The 25,474-nt window shown below is 39.2% G+C and overlaps 1 protein-coding gene across 3 annotated transcripts; it reads left to right on the top strand.

Moving 5' to 3' along the window:
• The first annotated feature begins 585 nt into the window (after positions 1-585).
• Positions 586-21,063, top strand: TLCD4 (TLC domain containing 4). 3 transcript variants are annotated; one of them, XM_039727207.1, is made up of 7 exons: positions 586-829; positions 5,604-5,769; positions 10,348-10,437; positions 13,275-13,333; positions 15,093-15,187; positions 17,089-17,162; positions 20,403-21,063. In XM_039727207.1, exons 2-7 carry the CDS (start codon positions 5,615-5,617, stop codon positions 20,716-20,718), a joined length of 789 nt encoding a protein of 262 aa, XP_039583141.1. In that variant the 5' UTR covers positions 586-829; positions 5,604-5,614; the 3' UTR covers positions 20,719-21,063. The 3 variants fall into 3 exon arrangements, with proteins under 3 accessions (XP_039583141.1, XP_039583142.1, XP_039583143.1); XM_039727208.1 differs by lacking the exon at positions 586-829 and adding an exon at positions 893-1,043; XM_039727209.1 differs by lacking the exon at positions 586-829 and adding an exon at positions 1,516-1,661.
• Positions 21,064-25,474: the final 4,411 nt, after the last annotated feature.

Raw genomic sequence — 25,474 nt, forward strand, 5'->3', positions numbered from 1 at the left:
TTTTTCAATACAACAGCTCAAAAATGTAAAATAAAAAAAAATTTGTCATAAATCACAGCATTGAATTTAGTAAATGGCAAGTATCGGCAGTACCTGTTCTCTCTGTGATGGGTGTGTTCCCCATGGCTCTGTGCTGTACAGTGCTCCCAAGGAGTGCATAAATGGATTCCTAGGGCACGAACGGTCACGTCAGCATTTTTCGCATGACACATTTCAGACAACCGGGCTGTGTAAGTGAAAGACACAGTGACTAAAATGTTGTTGGGAGGTGAGGTGGCAGGTCTGGCTGGCCTTTATCCCGCCCCAGCACAACCACCACGAACATTCAGCAGCGTCCAGGGCCCGTGTGCCCATGGTGGCAGCTCGCAGGGGCACCGCTGGCACCGGGGCCCGCTGCCCGCGCGGGCGGTCCCGCCGCGCGCTGTCCCCGCGGCTGCGCTGGGGCCGCGCTGAGGAGCTGCGGAACGGCCCCGGGCCATTCCCGTGGGGGCCGAGCCCCGCTCTGCGCGGCCTTCCCGGGGCCGGCTGCGGCGAGGGGCTGCGGAGAGGGGCCGGCTGCGGAGAGGGGGCGGCTGCGGAGAGGGGGCGGTGGCCGCAGCGCGGGGCGGGCGGGGGGAGGGTCCGGGGAAGCCGCGGCCCCTCGGGGGCGGCGAGCGGAGCCCGGCGGCAGGTGGCGGCGGCGGCTCGGCCCCTTTAAGGCTACGGCTACCGTAACCCGATCCCCGCCGGAGCATCCTGCGCCCGGGAAGGGCTGTCCCGTCCCCGACGCCGCGGGGAAGGCATGGAGGAGGAGGAGGCGGCGCCGCAGCCCCCGTAACCCCGGTCCCAGGTCGGGGCGCGCTGACAGCGCAGGGCTGCGCGGAGCCGCCGCCTCCCGCGGCCGGAGCGAGCGCGGAGCCTGCCCGCTGCCTGCCCGCTGTTGTGCTCTGCTGCCTGCCCCTGCCCGCTGCTCCGCGCTCCTGCCCGCTGCCTGCCTGCCTGCCCGGCGGCCGCTCGGGGCCGGTGCGACCGGCGGGCGCCGCGGGTGACCGGCACCGGGAGAGGTAATGCCCGGCTCGGGGCAGCGTCCCTCGGGGTCAGCCCGGGGCCCCTCCGCGCCCACCGGGTGTGGGCGGGGTCCCTCCTGGGGCTGTGCGGCTCCTGACTGATTGCGGGGTTTGAGGGAATTCGGTGAATGGTATCGCAGCGGCCACCTCATCCTGAGGACACTGCCTTTATAATAATGCTTTATCTGCCGGTTGCTTTGATGTTCTGTGAGCAGAAAGCTGCGTGGAGTTTAGGGTGTGAATAGCCTTGAATAAAAAGGGAACAGCTTAAGTGTGAGCAGCTTGAATTTTGTTGTGTTTCTCCCTAACGCTGCTTACTGAGCAAATAAGATATCAAACGAATAGGATCTACCATTCAGAACCGAGAGCACAGCAAAGCTCCAGCACTGCTATTGTTACTGGGCTTATTATAAAATGTGGAAACAGTCAGTAGTTCAGTGTTGCTCTCTGCAGATTGGTCTGACAAGTTTTGCAGCTGTTGGATTTGACTTTCAGTTTTAAGTGGATCAGGAGAGCACAGTATTTCATGCGATGTCCTGGTATCAATAGCAGCTTTACGGTGTAATCTTGTTTGGAAATTGATCCAACTCATCTGGAAATCCAGCCTCGAAGAAAGTAAGGGCTGTGGGCCTTAAACCTTCCACTGCACCTTCTTGCCGTGTCTCGTTCTACTGTTGCATGCAGAAACAGTAAGAGGAGGAGAATGTGAATGCTAAATGCTTTTGATGGTACAACACTTGATAACTTTCCTGCTCCTTTATCCTCTTTCATTAAGTGCTAACTTATTTCTATCAGGAGTTCATAGTGTTATCATATTGGAGGTGAATGGATATTGCTTTTTCTTGTAAATTTCAAGTGGAAACAGAATTGCAGGAAAACCACTGCATGTCAATAGCAAATGAAAACAAACATATTTTTAGCTCTTACCAGAGTATGACAAAAAAACCTGTGTTATTAACCTCTTCAAAGCTATTGGGTCAATGGAGTAATTTGAAATCACACTAGGCATGTAAGCAATACCTTGCTGCAAAAATGTTAGTTTCAAGTATTTGGTAATATTTATTTACCTAAAGACTCCATTGAAAAGCTACAAGAGTGAAGTTCTGATCATATGTAGTTACTGTCTAACCGAATGTTTAAGACAGTAATTTTGGGTAAGCAAGGCAAGTGCTAATGGTGGAGAACCAACCTGAATATTGTGCTGTTTTTCCTGCATTACAAAGTAGTTACACTACACCTGCTCCCCAGCCAGCCTCCCATTAGCTCAAACCCTGTATCAGCTGACAGAACAGTAATCAATGACTATGCAGTTTGGGTGATAAAGTGTCTGCTCATACATAATCCACAAAGTTCTGTATCTTGATCAGACTTTGCTGTACAGCTATAAGAAGATACTTGGGGAAAAAAACCCCACAGTGTAGTTGAAGCTGCCTGGCTTACTAACTTTGGACTTTGTCAAGGAAAATTGTAATCAGAAGCTAATTGTTCTTGTTTTAAGTCAACAAGCACAATGCAACAGGCTACTTAGGTTCAGCAACATGAATAATTTTTCTTGTAAATGAAAAGAAAAAATCTGGTAAAGACCAGTAAATTTTCATGTTAAACAGGATACAGTTGAAAACAATGTAGAGATATGAGAAAATAACAACCTATAGATATGGGACAATGTTTGTAGCTGAACTTATATGAAATGCTGTATTTACACAAGGTCCTTGAACTGAACTAAAATATGACACTATTAATTGCTGAGGTAAAGCATAAAACTATTCTGGACTTGGTAGTTACTATACTTAAACAGCATCTTGATAGGCATATATGAAATCAGGCTTGCAAAACTTGAGCATCTGTGAGACCAACCAGGGAGGCTTAGTGATTAATTTTTTGCCTGCCTCTCTTCTCTAAAACCATTGCACCATTCTCCTTCATGGGCATCGTGGTTCTGCATTTGCTGAAAGTCAGGTCATGCACTTTCCATGCAAGGACCTTCCCTCCACAGGCTCCTTAGGTGAAACATTAGTCTTCTAATGCAGTTCTTTCAAGGGATGCTTGCAAGGTTTGTTTAATTCCATAATCTGTACTAAAATGAACACCTGTCAAAAGCTGAAACATTACTTACCTAATATAATCTTCTAAGGTAACAAAACAAAACAGGGTTTTCTCTTGTCCAAGGGATTATGTCAGTGTCTTTGGCATCAAGAGATACTAGTGTAGTCACTGAAGATTAATAAAACGTAGCATCATGAGAATTGCTATATTTTAGTCAAAAGGATGACGTAGGTGTGGTTAATGCTCAGTAGTTTTGCTATTTTTCTGAAGAGATTTGTACTTAATGTGGATTTTGTCTTCCTTCATTAAACCAACTGATAATTTCTTTGTCCTTACATTGTCCAAGAGAAGACTTGGTTGCTACATATGAGATAATGTAATAACAAAGTTTTGTCCTTGGGGTTAGAATCTGGAACTGGACACTATACAGCGCTTCTCAGTGAGTTTAAACTGGTAGATACTAAATTGTTTTATTCCTTCAAATGGTAAGGTCTTAGAAAATTGAGATTAACACCCATTGTCTGGTACTTTACACTATATGAAATGGATATAAAGTTTGGTTTGTGTTTTGTGTCTTCTTGATCAGTGTAGGCAAATGAAGAACTATGTGGAGAATCAAGAATAGTGAATAATCAGGATTGTTATTGAAATTGGAAGTTTTGATAGGGTAACAAAAAAGTATGCAGGACTTATATGCTGCTGCACTAGAACAGGTAATCAGAAAACAACTGGAATAAATTCATTGAATGCAATGCACTGCAGTGTGTGTACTTCAGAATTTTAGTTTAGATTAAAAATGCATTTATAAGCTGAATCACCCCCTGTGATTTGTGTTGCATAGGTGTCCCAGAGCATGCAAAGTCTGGGATATTAGTTTTTATTAGTCCTTTTGGGTTCAACTGAGCAGGAAGATGGGTCCTAGGAGCACATCAAACATGTTCAAAGAATTGTGGAGTCCCTAGGACAGAATTAAAGCTGGTCTGAAGTAAGCACTTGAAATCTACATGATAGAGGCAGATTTCACTCAGCAAATCTGCTCTTGTTTTTCCTGTGTTCTGTTTTTATATCTGTAGCTCTGTGGGTACTAATCAGAGGAAGTTTTGTCTTCAGTTCTGGGAGAATAAATAAAAAACAAAGAAGTAGAGAGGGAAAAGTTTGAGAAACCTTCTGTTTCTAAATCTTCAAAGATGAAATAATGCTTTTTCTGATCTATATGTTTCAATATACTAACCATTTACACCCCAAGTGAGAATATTGTACTTAATTTTAAAAAGTTATTATTTTGATATTATGATGGACCTTTTCCTCTATTTTCTTCCTGAAGTTCAAGTTTCTTACCATCTGCAATGCAGATACAATTTCAAAGATCTAAGGCATGTTCACTTGTTCTGTAATGCACATGAAAAAAAGGTGGACATAAATGTATTACATCATTGTATTGCTTTTGCTGACCATAAGGTTGCTGTAGTAAAATCAAATTATGCTATCCTAAAAGTCTTCATTTTATGTTTAGATATTTTCTTAAGTACAACTAAAATAAGTAACAGCATTTTTTTGTATAGATATTAAAATAATTATTTAAATATTTGAAATGAAGGCTGTTTGGCTTTTTCCTCCAGTTTCCAGTTCAACTTAATATAAATTGACATTTTTTGAGTTTGTACCTTTTGCCAGTCTTGGAGTGCAAACCACTTGACTGTCAAATTAGAGATGCATGTCAGAGGTTTGTGGCTTTTGGGAAAATATCATTCTGTGTTGCAAATACTGGCGACTCAGGAAAAACGACTGAAGCATTTAGAGACTGACAGTTCTGTTTGGAATTGTTCTGGTATTTAGACCTCATGAAACAGCTGAACATCCAGCAAGTGAAAAGTCAGTCAGCTCTGACGGGAGAGGCTTTGCACTGGGTAGCAATGTGGGGAGGTTGGAGTTGTGTGAAGGAGGAAAGCTCCGATGCAACAGCCCACAGCCCTTCCCAGGGACGAGCTCTCGGCTGAGCCATGTGAATGGAGAGCTTCTGTCTCTGCAAAGTGCACAAACAGAGCTGCAGCGAGGCTACTGCTTCTCTGGCTGACCCAAAAACCTCTTCTGTGCTTCCTTGATTGCGTTGTTGCGTTTTAAACTCCTGTTGGCAGCAGTCAATCTGGCAATAATGAAACAAGTTTTGACTTTGGAGGTTCTTGAGGGAGGAGTGGAGGCTGCAGAGCTGGCAGTTGGCCTGGTCAGTGGTCTTCACTGCCCTTTCTGTGTAGATAAAATACATGCAATTTTAGGCCACAAAAATGCCTAATATGCAAATGTTAAAAACCCGAAACTAAAATGCAACTTGTGTATCTAAAAGTTTGGACATACTTTTATACTGTTAATGCTTAAGTAGAGACACCAAACAGGTAGAAACTTGTAGTGAATAATATCTCTGTTTATAAGTTTGCTATCAAAAACAATTTCTGTGTTTGCTTAAAATAGTTAAATGGAGAATAGAGTGAAATTACCTTCTGCTTCTCTTCACAGGTTGAAGAACAATGGCTTCCTTCAGCAACCTGACTATTGGTGTTGCTCTTGCCAGTTTTACTGTATTTCAGCTCTTGTTCCATGTTGTAAGTTCTTGGGTGTCAGCACAGATAACACCTGGTTTTAACAATCTCAGCCAAAAAAGGAAGATCGAATGGAATTCAAGGTAAAGTGTTCGAAACAACAACAGTTAAAGATTTACCTGAAATCATGAACATTTAAACCACCTGTGTGTGTATGTGTAAGACTGAAGAAAACCCTGTTAGTTAAAAGTAAAGATCAGAGGGCTGGCACTGGACAAATAATGCATGTGAAATGTTGAGGCCCCTTCATGGAGACACAGCATTGCTAGCACTTGTACATTAAATGCTTTGTTAGACAGTGATGTCCAAGTAAAGGTCAGTACAAAGATAAAGCATTGACTGGTGAGAAGTAATAAACTGAAAGGACGCTCTGTGATGCTTCTAGTAAAGAGAAGAGATAAAAAATTCCTTTCCAAACACATATGAAAATCAAAACTATTGCCATTTATTCTAAATCCCAGTGTATCTCTGGTCATGCTTTCAGGAGCAAATGAAAGTAGTTTGTTCACCTGGTGCTACTACACTACAAACTGTTTCATATAGGTTAAGGCTTCCCAAGGAATTTAATGCCACTTTGGTGTAGTATTGAAAAGAGTCAGGTTCATGTGTGTTGTAGGGAAAGGAGACTGCAGGAGGAGGAGGGGAAGCTGTAGCAGACACAGGGTACACATGCAGGAAGGAGTTGTGGAAACTCTGTCCGAAACCATTCCTCACTCTGTGTTTCTGCATTTCCATCAGTGGGATGGATCCACCTGCATTTCACTTGTCCCCTCAGATACAGGACTTTGAGAAACTTGTTTGACCCATGAGTCTTTTAAGCCATAAGGGAAATATAAGATGGTAATGGAAAGTGGGGTGATCAATGAGGTTTTGTTTGCAACATACTACTCTGAAAGGGTATATATAGTACACAAGGTTCTCCAGTTGAAATGAATAGGTACAGTATTCCTTTGAGTAGCCTATTACAACTTCAAAATATTTTTTCAGATGTTTCCCAAATTTAAAGCTCAAAAATGTGTACTGTGTGGTTGTCACTGCATTCCAAATGCATTAGTTGCAGTTGTGTTCCTCCTCAGTGCTGTTTAGTGTCAGGTGGATACAATAACTTTGAAAGTTGTTTCCATTGTTCTAGGCAGCATTAGCAACTCAAATAGCCTTGCCCTTCCATTTGGCAAATGTCCACTTGCAGTGTTCTTAAAGGCACCATCTTGATTTCAGTTCCATCTTTGAATAATTACCTGTCTGCCAGAACAACTGTGTAGGATGCCAGTTCACAGTACCACTGCAGCTTAGGGTTACCTCTCTGTTCCAATTAACAATAAGAGGCAGACAGGGAAAGTAAACTAAACTGTTCCCTTGTGAAACTGAACTATTGTCTATAGCCACATCAAATGGCCTTTGAATTGCATAATAGGCTTTATGAGAACTTACCCTATGCCTGGTAGCACTATGCTGGTGTAGTGCTTTGCATAATAACATGAATTGTTTTACACATCACAAGTGTGCTGGAAATAAGCTGCTCCATAATCTCTGGGCTACTTTGCAGTAAGGTGTTTAACTGCTCAACTTGATACAGTACCCCAAACTATGTCCTTTTTTACCTCTTTGCACAGTTTTTTTTTTCCTTGGGGTTGAGAGCAGGATGTAGATATTGATACAGTACCCCAAACTATGTCCTTTTTTACCTCTTTGCACAGTTTTATTTTTCTTGGGATTGAGAGCAGGATGTAGATACTAGCACACAGATGGGTTGTGATCCCAGGCTTCATCCAGTTCAGGAGTTAGAAGGCATGAAACACAAAGCATGGTTCATCAGCATCTTGTGGATGTTATAACTGAGGAGGACATGAAGGGAAAGAAAGGCTAGCTGTGCCTGTGTTACTTCAGCTCTGCTAACCAAACACAGTGTTTTGTCAAACTGCCCTGTCACTCCAGTGTTTCACCGAAATGAAGAGAGGCCTCAAGGAGTATCTTGCAAGTTCAGAGAATGCAGAGGAGTATGTATTTATTCTGCAGAGAGCTCTGCAGGTAGAGACAGTTACTATGTCCCAGTAAAATATGTTGGTTTCATTTAAATTATTTAAAAGTGGATGGTTGTTATTTTGTCCTATATTGAACTGGTGTAGGGAGTGCACACACAAATGATTCTGTTGGCAGTGCTAAGGAAACTGGCACAGAGGATGGTTATGCATTTTTATCAGCTCAGCTGGGTCTGGAAGAGGGCATCTGACTGAAATGAGCTATAGCATTGAAAATATATTGTTACAGTTTGGAGGGCTTCGTAATCAAGCATTTGAGCTGCAGCTCTTGACTCAGTATTTTCCATGCTGTCAGTTTGTTCATTCTGACCTTCCAAGAATTATGAACCAATAAAGTAATTGCTTCTGGCATCTGAAATATATGGACACTCAAATTGAGTTAAAAACTGTATTTGGTCACAGATGTAGTATAACTCTTCAAGTTGTGCATAAATTCCTGTTGCCTCTCCTGTAATACATGCTTGTAATGCTATTAAGTAGTTGTGGAAAAAAAAAAATTCAATAATAAAGAAGCAAGTCTGCAACCTAGCATTGCAGCTTTTTTTGTTTGCAGCTTAATGAGGAGTTAAAGGATGCAAGCTTTGAAAAGAATTTCAAGGAAATGTACAGAGCTTGATAGCTTGACCTAGATTCCTTATTAAAATGGTCTGTTGTACTATTTCCCTTTTTCTCCCCTGTCTGTGGAGAAGCTTCAAAGTCCAGAGTTAAGGAGGAAATCTGCTGCCTTTTTTTTTCTTTTATTTCACTCCCATCAAGTGTTTTAGTTGTCTATAACTTGTATTCTAAACAGGAAGGTTTAGGTAAACTGCCTCTTCAAAAACAAATTAGAACTATAAACTAATGAGCTATATTTTAGGACAAATTTTCTTTCTTGTAGTATTATCCTCTCCTCAAGTTCAAAAATTCCAGGTATTTCTCAGACACTAATACTGCATGTTCTGCTTTGTTTTTAAAAAGCAAGAAAAGTTCCTATCTTTTTAAATCTTGTTTTACAAAAGTAAACATTTTAATTAAACTATTAATTATCATTAAAATTCTGATAATTAAATTTTCTGTCTTTGTTAGAAGAAGAGAGGGCAAAAGTGCAGCCTGTGCTGTAATGATTATTAATTGTTCTCATCCAGTTTTTGACTACTCATATTATACTAATCTCCATTCATTTTCTGGCACACTATTGAAAAAGCTGCTGAAAATAGCACAGTGACATTCTTGAAACAAATTGTAAATACAGTCTCTTTTATGAATAGTTACCAGAATCTTCTATTGCCAATAGATAATAGTACCACTTCTGGAAATGGAGCAGGGATTATAACCTCTTTCTTTGCAAAGTCTTCTGCAGGAAGGAAGATGATTTCTTCAAATCTTGCATGGTAGAGCTTAGATTCCAGAGAGTGCCTTAAGGACATCTAAAATATTAATGACTTCCAAATATATGTATTCAATATGTACAAAGACAGGAATAATAACTAACAGCATCTGTGCATTTGTGTGTGTATTGTTGGTGCTGTGAATATGGTGTGAAGTGTTTCCAGTCATACAGCACTGAACTTAGCTCTCATCTTTCAAGCAGTATTTGTGATTCCTATGGATATTTTTTCACTTTTTTTTACTTTGTAATTACATTTGGAAAGTGAGAAAGCAGACAGTAGCTACATGGTGTTAGGTGCAGCTTACAGTTGTGTTAAACCCGTGGCTAGAGCAGGAAGGTTACACATTTTGGACCCATGCCCATTGCATTGTTCTACCTTCCAAGGATACATGTGGACTGAAAGGGCAGGAGGGGCCCTGGCCTGTGTGCTGGCAGAAACCCTGCTGGGCTTCTGTAAATAGATATTTCTCTAAAAGTGCATGCTTGTTAGCATGCAGAGTTTATCTACAGTGTGCATGCAGCCTGTCAACTGGAGACTGTTGTCTTTGGGGGAACAATGTGTCTGGTACCCAGGTAGGGACAAAGCAGCTTTGATTACTGTGACGTTTGTTTTATATTTCCTTTGTCCAATACAAAGCTGCTAATTGATATAAACCTGTAGCTGTTATACCTTAGGTACTCAGCTTGTATAACTTGGTTGTAGCTTTCTCTTTGAAAACCAAAATCTATTTCAAATTCACTAGAAATTCTATCTGAAGCTTAGGATTTTTTGTTTAATGCCACCTTCCAGATCCAAACTAGACTTATTATGGGTCTTTTAATTTGGTGCCTGAAAGGAGAAAGCTGCTGTTGCAGGACTGCTGGGCTAATCTGAGTATGAATTTGCATATACATTTTTCAGCAAATGGCACAATGCAGAAAACACTTGTTAGAGAGCTAGATGTTGTACTGTCTTTAAGGATTCATTAATATATGGGATAATTGGAAGAAAACTTAGATCTTCCTTACTTTTAAGACTCACTTTGTATCTAATATTGTCAATGCCACTCCAGTCTAATAGATTCCTTCTTCTTGACTGTTTTTTTACACCTGTCATTGTGTAAGTGGTTGGATGTAGCATAGAGAACACATGATTGTCTCCCACAGAAGTATCTGCAGGCAGTTGAGAATGCCTCTGGATACATCCTACCTTAAGCACAGAAGGGGATGTTGTGAATGGCAGTGCCTCCTTGTGACTGTGATCTCTTTTTCAGGACAGTGTCCACATTCCACGCCCTGGTGGTTGGAGGGTTTTGCCTTTATATTTTATTGTACGATGATGCTGTTAATGCTGACCATCTCTGGTAAGGCATGTTACATATATGTTGTGGTTACACAATAAAAGAACATAATGGAAAAAAAAATCCTACAGTGTATTAAGTACTGAATGATTGTTTAATTTTCCATTAAAATATGCAGTTGTGATGCGTTCATTTCTATGTCTGTACTATTTGAAAATTTGATAACTATTGTGTCAGTATTAGTGTCTTAGTTCAATGTGTCTCTGTGAAGTGGAATAGATAAAATACAAGAAACTGATTTGAAATAGCATATTAAATTATTAAAGAATAAACTGTAACTATAAGTCAGTATGATTGAGACTCTGCTATTTACAGTAATCATTTTAAAGTGAAATTGAAAAGCTGTAGCAGATCTGGGTAGTGTATATCTGTGTGAAAATTCTCCATTGAACCCTGCAAAGGGTTTGGGTTCACTGGGGAGAGAATGTCAGGTAATGACTGAAAATAGGTACAGTAGATCATGACAGAGACTGGAGCATTGGTAAGCTCCAGGGAAACATCAGTGTTGTGGTGACATTTTTTGATGGTCTAGCACTTCTTATAAAATTTTTCCTTTTTTTTCAGTATGTACTAGAGACTAATATAGATGATGTAGAAATTGTTTTTGTGGCGGTGAGAATCACATGGTAGAAAATGTGGAGGTGGTAGAGATCAGATAAGGAGAAGACGTAAATAAGTAGATTAAGTTGTAGCTTCATAGGAGAACAGGCTCTTTCCTATGACTGTTCACTTCATAGTCATTATAATTTTCAAGTTTGATGTTTGATTAGCATTTTATATGACTCTGTATCTGCAAAGAAGTTTGAAGAAAGTCAGTGGTATGGACTTTTGTTTGTTCTATCCACACGTGCATCTTCATGTGTAATTCATTTGCCATACATACCTTCTTAGCAATCACCAAAGAGATAGCTCTTCCCATTTGCTTATTCAAGTCACTCCCTGTTTGTCACTCTGGGCTCTTGCTTGCATCAAAACTGGCCTGCAGACATCAGGGCTCATTAAATTCCATTGCACCTTCCAGTCAAGGAGATAGAATTTAGTCTAAAATCTTCCAGATTTCCTGACCTAAGTTCTCAATTTATTGAGAATTATTTGGGATTCTAACATGGACTCTTCTTGAAGGGATGTGACAGATGAACAGTGCAGCCATATATGTTGTTGAAGTGTTGGTTTAGAAAGCCTAGAGGAGGTTTGATGCAAAGTAACCATTCTCTGGGGAAAAAAAGGAGGGAAGTGCACTATTCCCTGTCCCATCCAGTTAAGTCATGTCTCCCATTATCAAGGAAACAATTTCATATACTCAGTCCTTTGCATGTTCTCTGGAGAATATGAAGGCTCTTGAGCACAGGCTTAGTCTTGCTGGTGATGTGCTGAAGTGTGTTGGGACCCCTGAGAAGTTTAGTTACGATGCTGCTGCTGGGAGCTCTAGCATGAGGCCTCTATGTAAAGAGTTCCTGCTAAAGTTGGGAACATATCTGTCTCTGCTCTATGTCTAAACCTAAAGAAGCACTCAGCCCACAACGTATTTAGCTCATGAAATCAAGTTTTGAAGCCATGGAAAAATGTTCCCATTTCAAGCTGTATTTAAAAGAACGTCTACAGCCAACCTTAACAGATGGAGTGAATTCCAGACTCTCCTATTAATGATTTTTCTTCACCTAACAGCAGAATTCTGGTTTTGTGAGTCCTCTTTTCCTGTAAACTACCCTCTCGCTGAGGGGAACAGTTAGTTTTAGACACTAAGAAAGCTTTACAAATTAGTGATCAGATTGTAATAATACAGGAAATCTATTCCCACTGCTCCATTCCAATAGGATTAAGAAGAAATAGTTAAGTAATAGCATTTTACTGTGTTCTGGGTGAGGCAGACTTTGTATTGGAGTTGGCTGTAAGCACAGTTAGGTTCCTTTTTTCAGGAAAGGTTTACAACAAGGATTGCTTTCACAGCTTGTGTTGAGCAGTCTACATTTTATGGATATATTGATCTGTCACTTGAAGCTCAATTCATATTTACACAATACATAGCTAGATTAGTGGCACGATTTAATTTAAAAATTAAGTTACAATCCTTGTGCCAAGGAAAAAAGACTTGCTTACCAAACTCCTCAAAGCACAGAGGACAGTGGAGAAAAAGAACAAACATTGCTTGCAGTAACGTGGATGCTTCCCTTTCTGGAGCTGTATTCACAAGTTTGGGTTTGTTGAACATTCTAGAGTAACTGAAGCTGTGTGTATGCTACTAAGGGCTTTGCCTGCTGAATGTTTGGCACCAAAAGGGAAGGGATAGAAGGTGTGGAAACTACTCTGAAAAGCATTTCTGCTCAAAGGTTCTTTGGCTCCAGAGAACTGGCAAATAATTCCTTTCCTGTGTCCTTCTACTCTGTTTATCCCTGTAAACATCCTTCTGATTATGAATATGAAAAGCACCAGCTGAGCAAGATATTTTTGTCACCCTTACCAAACTTTTAGCATTGGCAGAAAACAAAAATGGAGACACAGTGTCAGTTAAAGGGCTAAGAGACAGAGACTGGGCTGTTCTCTTTTATGCCCAGTTTCCTGAGCAGCCAGCTCAGAGTACTTGCTGGGTTTCAGTTCACATCTCTAGCAAGGTCTTGGGGCAGTCTCTGTGCCGAGGCAGGGGTTGATCCTGATTAGGGTAGTTAGTAGGTGTCTTGTGTTTGGGTGGAAAAGGAATTCACTTGTGATTAGAACCCTCCTTAACTAGATTGCATAATGTCTTACTGATGAGCCAAGAATAATGTGCCCTGATGGGCATTGTGTTTGAGATGTGTGTCCTTTGCAAATTAGGCTGTAACTATGTATTTTTGGTATGTTTACAGGGGTGACCCTTCAATTGTGAAGCTGAATATTGCTATTACCACAGGCTACCTCATTTCTGGTAATTATGCAATATGTATAAAGCATGCATGACCTGTTTATGTATATTGAGTCACCATACCTATATGTTTATGCTGAGCCACTGTGGTGAAGATGTGGTACGTGTATACAATACAGTTTCTGCTGTGGCTTTTAAAATTGCTAATGGATTTGTGGGTTGTGGTGAAATCACAGGATCCTGCTAGCAGATGTGAAAGATGGAATATCTCCCCAAGAACTGAGGAAATACCACTGTGTGGCTTTGTGATGGTTCGATGTGCAACCTCCAGCTCAGTTTTGTCCTTTGGCCAGTTGAGAAGGTGTTAGAGCAGTGCCCTTCACTCTCTTCTTAGTGCCTACAGCTCGTATCTCTTCTAGAATGTGTTTCTTCCTGTGGCCTCAGAATGCCAGCAGAAGAATTTTAGTAACCTTCAATACAAGCTGAGGCAAATGGATCCTGCCTGCCCCTCTTTTAGTCTCCCTTTAAGCCAAAATTCAGTCATGTATAAAACATGGGAATTATTTATTTTGTATGTTACTTATTTCTAAATATGTATTATGTTGTATGGGGATAATACTGACTTATCAATCCAAAAACTTGTGACTTGGACTGTTTTCAGTGAAAACTTCTCATGTTAGGGTGAAGTCTCTGCTCAGAGACTGGGCCACAGACTTGGTTATCTCATACTGGATTTCTCAACCCAGTGGAAGTGATAATCTGGTGATCAGCATATTCAGTTAAACTGTGCATTATTTTAAGTGTCTGGGGTTTTTCATAGCTTCAGCTGCCATGTTTAAATTAATCAGTATCTATTTTTGAATAATTATACATTAAACTTTCATGATGAATTAATGAATGCCTTTGAACAGGCATCTCAACCTGACCACTCATTCTCTCTCACTTCCCTATATAGTTGATGTTTAATTATTAATAGGAAGTGAGCAGATATGTCAGATGATGTAGAGCCCTGCCTGAGGATAGCTAATATAAAAGAGATCAAGGCACACTCTGGACTTTAGAAAGGCACAGGGGTAAAGTCTTTGATTTGGAACCTTGGTCAATAATATTCCAGTCCAAAGTACTCATTTGCAGAAAGTAGGGACAGAAATTGCTTGTTCCACTACAGAGAACAAGATCTTCTGAATTCTCAGACCATCATGGGAAAAGAAAGATTTTTTTTTTTTTGGTTGGTTGGTTTATGTTAAAGCTTTCTTTTTAACACTAACTTGCTATGTCACTTTTGCAGTAATTAGAAAATCGGGATTTAATAATGCAAATATGCTTCTTATTCCAAATACCTCTTGCAAAATAGTTCTGGTAAATGGTCCCAAATTTACTAACATACTTTACTTTTTGATTCAGAGGTTCTCTGTAATAGATCCCTGCATTTGTTGCATGTATTTGTATGTTTGCTATGCCCCCTGCAGACCTGTCTTTTCTTAAATGTCATTTGTTCCAGATTTTCGGGGTCATAAATGTGAAGTCACTATGAGATACAGGATCCACCTTTTCCTTCCAAAATACTGTGGCTAAAATTATTGTATGTGTATTTCCATTGATGTGGAAAATAACCATTTATGGAAATCGTTGAGAGAATGCTGTTGCCTAATGCTTTGACTGAAGGGAAGCCTTTAGGATAAAGATGTTCTCTTCAGATATTATTTCAGAGGGTTTCTACTGCAGCCATATCTTGGTATATCTCTAAAACTTAGAGAAGCTATTCTGAGGTCAATGATTGTATAATAAGTAGTAGTTTATAGTTATTTCTGTTCTCTTGTAGATCTGTTGCTTATTATTTACTACTGGAAGGCAATTGGTGACAAATTTTTTGTAATACATCACTTGGCAGCTCTGTATGCTTACTATTTTGTACTGGTAAGTGCTGTATTTTCCTGTAACATAAGCAGATGAGATTAAAGAAACAGCTTTTATAGACCTCACTTGCTTAATGTTAAAAAAAATTCACTGGTTAATGAAAGGCATACTTATACTTTGAATCATTATTTTTAAATGTTTTTATCAGTTATTTATGGTAAATGCATGACTTCTCAATGTTACACTCCAACAAAAATGTTTAACTTTGTTGAACTTAAAACTTTTCTAAATTTTTGTTGTAAAGAGACTTTGACAGAAGGGCTTTTCATATGATTATGGAACAGGGTTTTAATTAAAACCACAAGCTTGAATATTTAGTTGGAAAGTTAGAAGGAAATAGTTTCAAGTGGTTATGTTCTACTTCTGTCTCCCAGGTAACAAGTGACAGGATGAGGGGAAATGGCCACAACTTGTGCCAGGGGAGGTTTATTTTGGATGGTAGGAAGAATTTCTGCACTGAAAGGGTGGTTAGGAAAGTGTTCAGGGAAGTGGTGGAATCCCCATCCCTGGAAGTTTGAAAGGCATGTGGATGTGGCACTTGGGGATATGGTTTAGTGGTGAGCACACAGAGCACAGTTAATGGTTGGACTTGATCTTAAAGGTCTTTTCCAACCTTAATGATGTTTTCCCTGCCTACTGTGCGAATCTCAGGCTTATAATACTAAAAGTGTCAAGATGCCAGATTACTGTCAGATATCCCATGTGGTGGTTTAAAGGAGCTGAAGTAAAGTGTCAAGTAAATACTCTTGTTTCTGGTTGAAGATAATTAAATATACTAATATTATCATGGATGAAAGTGAATTAGAGCTGAATATTAAATAAATGAAAATACTACTACCAAGGCTAATCCCCCATGCAGAAGATTCATTAGCTGTTTCTGGAGGAAACAGAAAGCATGATATTAGTGTGAGCTTCTTTAAAAGCATTTATTTCTATGTGGATGTAGCTCTGCCTGTGGATGCCAGTGTGTTGCTCTCAGTCTGTTGTCTTCTGAGAAAGTCACCCCTAAGTATGTTATTTCCAAATTGCCTTTTGGGGGTAGGAGAGAACTTGGTTAAACACACCGATTTTCTCTTTGGTGTAGTGCAAACTAACATGAAAAGTTTGAAGTAGTGGGTGTTGGCTGGCTTGATGGGGGAAAGAGGAATCATGACACCCACTCCAGAGGTTGTTCATGGAACCTAAGGAAATTAAAAACGCCCAATCTTTTTATCTCTACATCTGCAAACTGCTGCTTACCCAGCAATTGTGTAAGTGGGTGCTGTGTGTCACTGGAGGAAGGAGCTCAGCTGGAGGGGATGTGGTGGGGATGTGCCCCAAGGAGGAGCCGTGCCCGACCCAGGGGCACGGCAGGGACCTGGCAGCGCTGCTGGCAAGGGCCACCCCTGCCCTCTGCAGGAGGGAAGAAAGGGAAGGGCCTCCTGTGCCCTTCCAGCCTGGCAAACTAGAGCTGGGAATTCCTCTTCACTTTGGGAAAACATGCTCCTATAACGATGCAGGCAGATTTTTTCTTCAGCATAGTGTTTCTGTTTGGGCTTGTTTAAATGTCGAAAAATCAATAATGTTTATGATTCTTTCAGACAGTAATGCTATCATGGTAATTAGTTATCTATGACTGCTTGTGCAGGTCTTCTCTAGTTAGCCTTCATGGCCATTTAACTGTAGGTCTTATAAAGGTTTATTTGAAGTAAGAAGCTGCTGATTGGAGATGTCCTGAAGGACAATTGCAGCTTTTGTGAAAAAACGTGCTTTGAAAGTGCAAGAAAGGTGGCCACAGCTGGCAAATGCAGTTCGATTAAAGAAGTTGAGATGATGTATCATTCTGTGTGTACTTAAGACTCAAATGACAATTTCACATATACACATCTATTTTTGTATGTCTGTTTTGTTTTGCTAACCAGAGCAAAGGTCTGCTGGCTTATTTTGGAAACTTCCGTCTCCTTGCAGAGTTCTCCACTCCTTTTGTCAATCAGCGGTAAGTGGTTAGGGAGGTTTTCCGTAGTTCTTTAAAACTGAATCTGCATTACTATTTCTGTCACTTAGGAAGTCTTTTTATAGTTGTTGAATGTCTGCTGACAGGGAATTTATATATATTGAACTAAGGATTACTATATGAAAGTCTTTTTTGCTATGAAAATGTTTTGCTGCTGTAGCCAACAGTATAACTAATGTATTCATCTCCGAGTTCCTTTCTAGATTAGACCAGGCTTTGTATGAAATGCCATCTTTTTATGAAAAGACAGAAATTTCACAAATAAAATATTCTTTATTAACTTTTGTATATTCATTTATTTTTTATAATAAAGCCATCTTCAATATAGATATTTTTTTCTTTGTATCATGGACAAGGAAAAGAAGCAAGATAATATTGTCATCAGAATCCTAGAATGGAATTGCATTGCCCTGTATACTTTGAAGTTTATTTTCCAATTTTCCACACATGTAGATCAATATTCATATATGCATATGAATATCTAGAATAATATAAATGTATATTCTTTATTTTCCTTCAAAAATAGTTCTGCAAGTTGTTTTGAGCACTTAACTATATATCTGAAATGGTTAATCTTCACACCTGTGATTAGAGAAGAAAGGGGCTGAAGCTTCTCCTGCAGAGCTCAGAGCCTGCCCTGGCTGCTGGTTCAAGTGTTTTTCCCTGATGTGCTGCTGTATCAGAAAAGGAGGCTGATTATGCCACATACTGCAGCAAGGGAAAGCTGTCACTGGAGTTTCATGGTGGCCTCATCCCTTACTCTGCAGCCTTCAGGCCAGAGCTGGGGGTAAGATTTGGCCCAGAAAGGCTTCACCTCAGGTGAGGGGCTTTGGTACAGAGCAGGGCTGCAGTCTTCTCTTTTTGCAAGGTAGGATGAGGACTTTCAGTGAATCAGATGCCTTTTTCTTAACCATGCTTTTTGGGGTGTATTTCTGCTTTACTGCTTCTACACGTGTGGCATCTGTTTGCTTTTCCAGATGTCTGGTAGAGAAAGGATAAAGCAAATAGAAACTGTATTCCTCCTGCACACAGGCTATTGTGCATTACTGCATTGTGACTGTAATCTCTGAAGTGTTTTATGACACTGTAGCATTCCTCAGAGCTCTTACAAATAAAGAAGATGGTGCTGTGGTCCCTTTTGGACATCAGTTTGGTACACTCGAATTGACAGGAGGACAGGGTGGGATAATGGAGCTCTCCAGAGGCTGCTCTCCTCTGCCCCAGCGCAGTTGAGTGGGAGATATCAGTCTGTTGTAGCCTGTGCTCTGTGTGCACAGGGAAACTAAAAGCTAAATAAACACTTCTTCAAACTTAATGAAGAAAAAAGGGTTTATATTGATATTCATGTCCTGGTGAATGGCTGTTGTCCCAGCTTCTGTCAAGACAGGATGTCATCCTGGGTTCATGTGGGCTCCTACACTGATGCTTACCTTTCAGACTGTGACGTTGGAAAGAACTGTGGTACATCTGGCTATTAAAAGTAATTTATGCTATACTTTTTAAATGCCCATGGTGAGATTATGGGTCTTTGAATACTGACATTTAGCATTCTCTCAGAAAAGCAGAAATTGCTGCAGGAGATAATAAAGTCCCTTGCACTAAGAGATGTCATCTCATTAGTGCATGATTTTTTTCCATTAAATTTGAAGTGAATCAGACCCTTAAGAGAGTACGTAGTGGATAATGATAACGACTTACATTATTTTTCTTGTTTGCATTCTTAGTGTACCAAAAGAACTCTTATTAAAATATAAAAAGATATTCTAATCTTAGAACTGTCTGTGTATTTCCTGTCTGTGTTGTTAGGGAACTCTAATTGGAGGTTGTCTCCATGCCAAGCATTTAGATCTTTTAATGTTAGTATCAGCATTTATGTAATTAATTCTGAACTGTGGTGGGTAAAATTGTAATGGTAACTGTTATTTACAGACTTTTTTTTTTTAAATTTGCTGGGAAAGTGAAGTTGCAAACAGATGCCAATTACCTATACTGGCATGTTGCAGTATGCTTGAAAACCGTTTTTTTACATTAATTTTTGATTCTGCATTGTGTATATCATTGAAAGTAAAAGCTTTGATTTTAATCTGACCTAATATGTCAGGTCTTTCTCTTCATGTCGGTGTTTCTATGGTGAGGCATCTTGCTTCCGGGCTGGACTGCCACCTCGTGTGCCTGGATTTTAATTGTCCTAGTTGCATGCTTAATGAATTTCTAGAATATTTCTGTTAGAGCTGGATGTCTGTAAAATCTTTTTAGTGTATTTATAATTACCTAGGTTGTAATCTGTAGGTAATTAAATTAAAAATTGTTTTTAAACCAGGTTTAGAACAGTTTTGTTAAATCATTTTAGCCTTGTATCTTATTGGAGGAAAACTGATTATTTCATTCTCTTCCCCATCCCCCAGTATGAATACAGTGATTCAAGTTATTTTGCTGTGGTGTTGCCTGCCATTGCTGCACAAATTTTACTTGTTCATTCTGGTTTAAGTGTGAATGACAAAGGATTAAAGATGTTTGTTGTTCCTTTTTCAGCCCTCAGATTCTGTGTGCTAGGCAATACATAAGTTATGCCTGTCTGCTATATCTAGGAAGAAATATGCAAGAATTCTTTTTTAAAGACCATTTATGACCCAGCAGTAGATGGAGAGACAGTTTTTAGATTTATCTTTTTTCATTGGGTGATGTTCCAAGTTGTGATGTGATCAAGAGTTCACGATGTCTGGTTCTGAAAATGTTCTGGTTTTGGGCTGAACAGAAGCAGTCAGAAAATCCCAATTACAAGAAATTAGAGCTCTCTCTAGATTACCAAATCCAAATGAAATTTTAGAGTTGCTTTCAGTAAGACAAAGAATTTTAGCTGCTGTTGGTATAAACTATAACAGCAAGTAATAAATATGTCTCTGTGATTTTCAAATATAGTTTTATTATTGGATATTGCACAATAGTCACTGTAATGTGTGTGGGTTGTCAACTGGTTCACAATTCATAGCAGGATTTTCTATGTGTTATTCTGCAATATACTGGATCTCATACACTGCTTAAGTGGTGGGAAAAAAGTGCAGCCAAGCAGAAGGATTTGTAACTAAGCCAAGACAATGTGCAATACTTCAGAAATTTTAAAGGTAGAAGCAATTAATACATGATGATTTAAACATGAAGTAAAATAGTTTTTAATGAGATGGCTTCAAGTCTGCCTGGTATTTGTGAACACTTCTTTTGCAGGTGGTTTTTTGAAGTACTGGGATATCCCAAATCTTCAAAGGCCAACATCATCAATGGTGTGCTGATGACAGTTGTGTTCTTCGTGGTGAGGATTGCCGTCATGCCTGTCTATTACAGCCACGTAATTTCTTCATTTGGAACAGAAGGTTTCCAGAGATTAGGATTTGCAGCCCAGAGCGCCTGGATGATCTCAAGTGTTGTCTTGGATATTATGAATGTGATGTGGATGGTCAAAATTGCAAAAGGATGCTACAAGGTCATTTGTCTTATTGGACAGGAGGAAGCAAAAACTCATAGAAATGGAAAATCTGCCTAGAAATCATACATAAATGAAATTTCTGCTACGAAAATAATTTGGGTTCACTGAAACAGTGCACATTTCTGCCATGGAATGCTCCTATTATGGAAACAAGGTATTACCTCTGTACTGACCTTACTCTTTCCCTAGCCACACTGCCTGCACGCCCAGGGCCACGCTTTGCGGATCCTGTCCTGTGAGGAATAAAAGCAAAGGCTCACACAGATGAGTTCCACATGCCTGTTGTAAGCAGTTGCAAGCATCAGAAATTAGAAAGGAGCAGACTGGTTACTGCTTATTGTCCACCAGTGTGTTCAAAGTGTTTCTCTCAGGTTTCTCTGATTAAAATGTTTTATAAATCCAGTGAATACTGACATATCTGTTTTTTTAGAAAATGAAAAATTCCCCAAACTCCTGATATGGTGCAATTTTCCAGGCACGTTTCTATGTTTTCTTCTAGGAATAACAATCAAGATTTCATTCTTGACAACTTTTTAATTTTTGCAAGAAAAGCTAAAAATTTGGCTTTGATTCTATGAAGTCTTTTACTGCTTTTTGTTCTGCCTTATATGAATGCAAACTCTTTGGGAAATTTTGAAGTAATTTTATCTAAAATGCTGTATTATAAGACAACATCATATCTTAAGAGCTGTTAAAATTCTCACATTGATGGGAAGGATTCCCATGTGCTGTCCTAGGTTACATGCAATAGTACATCTTCTAAATTCCCCATGGGCCTTTTTTGTAAGTTAATACGGTAGATGATGTGTGGAAATGGCGTAGTTCTTGCTGAAGTGCTCTTTCCTGTGCTGCTCCTACCTCTGAGAAGTGCTGCAATTCTTCTCAGAGTATTTTTAACCATTGGCTATTTGGATTCAAAGTTTAATTGCAAAGATATAAAAAATCATCTGTATATGTGATGTGTAACTTTAAGTAATGCTGTTTTCTTTTATCACAGAAATGACCTGTTTGATATCAATCGTTGAGGGTTTTTGTCACATTTTCCGTGTTAATCAAGTCAGAAATCCGAGGTGTGACTAAGAATATTCTTGAATTAACTGTGCCAAACTCCTCTGAAACTGTATGGTAATTCTGTAGAAGGAACACTTGACCTATGTAGACACTTTTTTTTGTTTGTTTAAACCACACATTTGTCAAGAGATACTCAGTTACTCTGTTTGAAATTGAAGGCTTGGAGGTCATCAGAGAGGAATCTCACCACCTAGAAATAGTCCTAAACTCATTTGTAATACAATTTGAGGAAATTCTGAGTTATGTATTATTTAAAATTATTTTCAGAGCTATATTTATGCTAAACTCATTTATAATACAATTTGAGGAAATTCTGAGTTATGTCTTATTTAAAATTATTTTGAGAGCTCTATTTATGTAAATTTGTTTTGGTTTACTTCTTTTATCCAGAATTGTGACTGATTAACTTCTGGTTTTTTTCCTTGGTCTAGGTGTGGTAAAAGTGTCTATTTTCAGTGTGACTTCAGTGCACATCCTGATTATTGTAGCAATCTGTTAAAGCAATTACTTTTTAAACAGAAAGGTAGCATATTTACCCCGTGTTGGGTGGTTAGTCCTGTCCCTCTGACAGAGCTGGGTGACATGAGCTCTCCCCTCCACAGTCAGAGGTGTGAGTGCCCCGTGCTCTCCTCCCTGGTGAGGATCTAGGCACTCCCCTCACCCAGAAATTGCATATAAGACCCAGGAGAACTGCATAGGCTGAAATGCCTCCCAGCCAAGGCAGCTGCAGTGAGTTCAGTTCCCCAGTGGAAATACTGTCAGGGAGTATTGTTTGGACTTGTGTAAAATGCACTTTTGAAAGCCTAGTTCCATTGCTCAGCTCGGCAGGCTTTTTTCTGAAAGTTTCCCAATCCTGCCTTGTTGAGGGAGATAGCAAGGATTGGCAGCACTTGTGGTTTTGGATCCCATGGTTATTAACACTTCACAGCCTACAGGCAAAAGATCTGTTTATGCCTTGGGAGAGTTAATTCATCTGCTGAGCTGTATGATCTGAGTGAGTGCAGTGCCTCCTTTGGGTACCAGTAAATCCAGAGTCTTTGAGAGTCCATCTGTGACTTGCTTTGCTCAAAGCAACAGACTCTCTTTTATGCTCATTTGCAGAACCTGGAATCTTTTAAAGTGTGATTTCAGTGTACCTGCTGCAAAATTGTAAAAAGGCTGTGTTTCTATCACCTTTGTGATTTAAAGGTGTATATTAAATACTCTTTTATTTTCTTTTTACACCACTACATCCCTGTGATTAATAGTTTTGTAAAACTTATTCCTTTCTAAAATTGAGTAAATTCAAACATTTTGGAGAAGTATGCTTGAAAATTGAAGTCTGCTTTTCTTATTAGGGAAGTAGGATGAAAAAATTGAGAGGATGATCTGGAGAAACTCTTAGGATGATAATTCATGAAAAGTTTCTGAAATTTTTAATTTCTTACATTGATTTTAATACTTCAGTATTTTAAATATTTTATTGTCGGGGGAGGCCATTTATTAAATTGGCCTACTTCTTCCACTTCTAGATAGACTTGTGTTTGATAGGGGAAAGAAAAAGTAAGTCAAGCTGTAATAAAGTTGATGTTAAACCTAGATTTGGAAGCAAAAAACAATCCAAAACTCTGCATACTACACTTTGGCCAACAATCTAGGATTGAAGGGCAGTGACATAATTCTTTAGAACAGCTAGTAGTTTGGATTGCTGCACAAAATTAGTGTAATTGAAAATCTATTTTGCAATGCATTAGCTCTAAATTTTATGATTTTTTTAAAAAAAGTTATTACAGTTATGTCCTGATGCATCAGAAGAGAATTTTTTTATTAAAAAAACCTACTAACAGCTGTGGTTTCAGCAAAGACTTCAGTAAACAGGCAGCAAAGTTGTGATGTACTAAATACAGTAGTATATAGGGCACTTTTTGCCTGCCATTAAAAGCTTATAATACAGCAAATTAGATAGCTGTGGCACCCATTTTTTCATTGCACTTTATTAATTTTAAAAATGTGGTGAAATATTGATAAAATTTAATGTTGTAAGCTTATGTCTTTGCTTTTTTATGCAAAAACGTGAATGCATGGTAATTAGCAACTTAACAAATGCTTTTGAATGTAGTATCTTATTAGTGGCTTAAAACTTCTATTTTTAACAGATGCATTGTAAAAGTAGACTCTTGGCCTGTCACCAGGTGTCTTTTCTGTGGGCATATCAGATGGAAGGAGAGACTCCTGTTAAAAATAGCTTGGTTTTCTTTTCTTTTCCATTCTTCAATACCAGGTGATGTTAACTTGCTGATCATGGGGCACACTGTTGGTACCGGTTAGGCTGTATGTAGAAGTGCAAGTTCCCCTTTTTTATGGCTTTAATTTTTCATCACAAGATGAGTAAATACCACTTTGAGGACTCTACAGGAGAATGGTAGGTTAGGTGTTCTGTACAGATTTGTGGAATCAGTACTTGCAGAGAGGGAGTGTACTTCAAATACTCATTTTCTCAGAGTGTTTCAGTGGATTTCAGTGGAGTCTCACACAACAGGGATGCTGTATTGATTATCTGTGTGAATTCTTCAGTGGTAAGAATTACATCTCTGAAGCCTACTCTACCTCTATAAATACATGCTATCTTGAGTGAGCTCCATAATTTAACAACTTAATTGCTTCAAACATATAATCCATTGAATAATGAAATATATACACAGGAAAATGAGGGGAGCTGGCTTCATATATAAATTCTTAACAATTTCAAATTATGTACTAAAGTTTATTAAAAGTTAAATCAGTTACAGTGTTTGGAAGAGAATTACTTCCATCTTCAAATATTGTGGGAGAAGATTACTCATATTGCAGAACTAACAAGCTAAGGGTAAAAGCTACACAAGTGAGCAAATGGATTCAGGCAGCTTTAAAGAGGAGAGGAGGAGGAGACTGAGTACACCCCTAGAGATCCAGATGTCTTCCTACTGCTGTGCTTGGGACAACAGCAGACAGATACACAGCAGAAAGGTTTAGGTGTTTGTGTCTCTGTTCGTGATGGAAATTGAAATTTTATTCTTTAGGATTTTCAGGCTGTATAAAATGGAATACCAGTTGTTGATTATTGTATGATGAGGACTTTTTTTCATGGCCTTGTGTATGTTTAAGCATATGTATGTACAAGCTTTATGTGAAAAACCATTTAATAGAGAAGTCTGGAAAATCGTTTTGTGATGCTTCTGCTGAGCCACTCAGAAGAAAATCAAGGGCTGCTTGACAATTGCTCCAGCTTAGGGTCTGGTGTGCTCTTGGCTGCTGCTGAAACCATCAATAAAGCAAATAGAAAGGGACTAGAATTTTCAGATGAAAAAGTGCAAGTGTAGAAGAGTTTGAAACTATTGCAAGCCCCTTTCATATTTTAATACCCTACTGTACAACAGTGTTATCTGGCTACAAGGAACTCCACGAGGGAAAGTTTGTTCCTGTCAGATTTCTCTGTCTATGGAATACAGGCAGAAAAAGAACACTACTTCATTGCTGATACCTGATTGATGGCAGTCAGATGGAAATAGTGATATTTGTGAACTTTTAACCTTCATCCAAACCTGGATAAAATCTGTGTTAGGTGAAGTTCTTGGGATTTTATGAAAGCAACTTGAAAGTTGTTTTTATGGCAGAGAAGATGAAATATGTGCTGCCTGGGTTGTTTAGAGATCTGGGATAAAGCATCAAGTCATACTTTTAGATGGTAACACTTAATAAGGTTTCTTATCCATTAAAAATTCCT

This window comes from Passer montanus, unplaced genomic scaffold (genome assembly GCF_014805655.1).
Source record: "Passer montanus isolate IOZ18808 unplaced genomic scaffold, ASM1480565v1 scaffold60, whole genome shotgun sequence".
In the NCBI taxonomy this organism is placed as follows: Eukaryota; Metazoa; Chordata; class Aves; order Passeriformes; family Passeridae; genus Passer; species Passer montanus.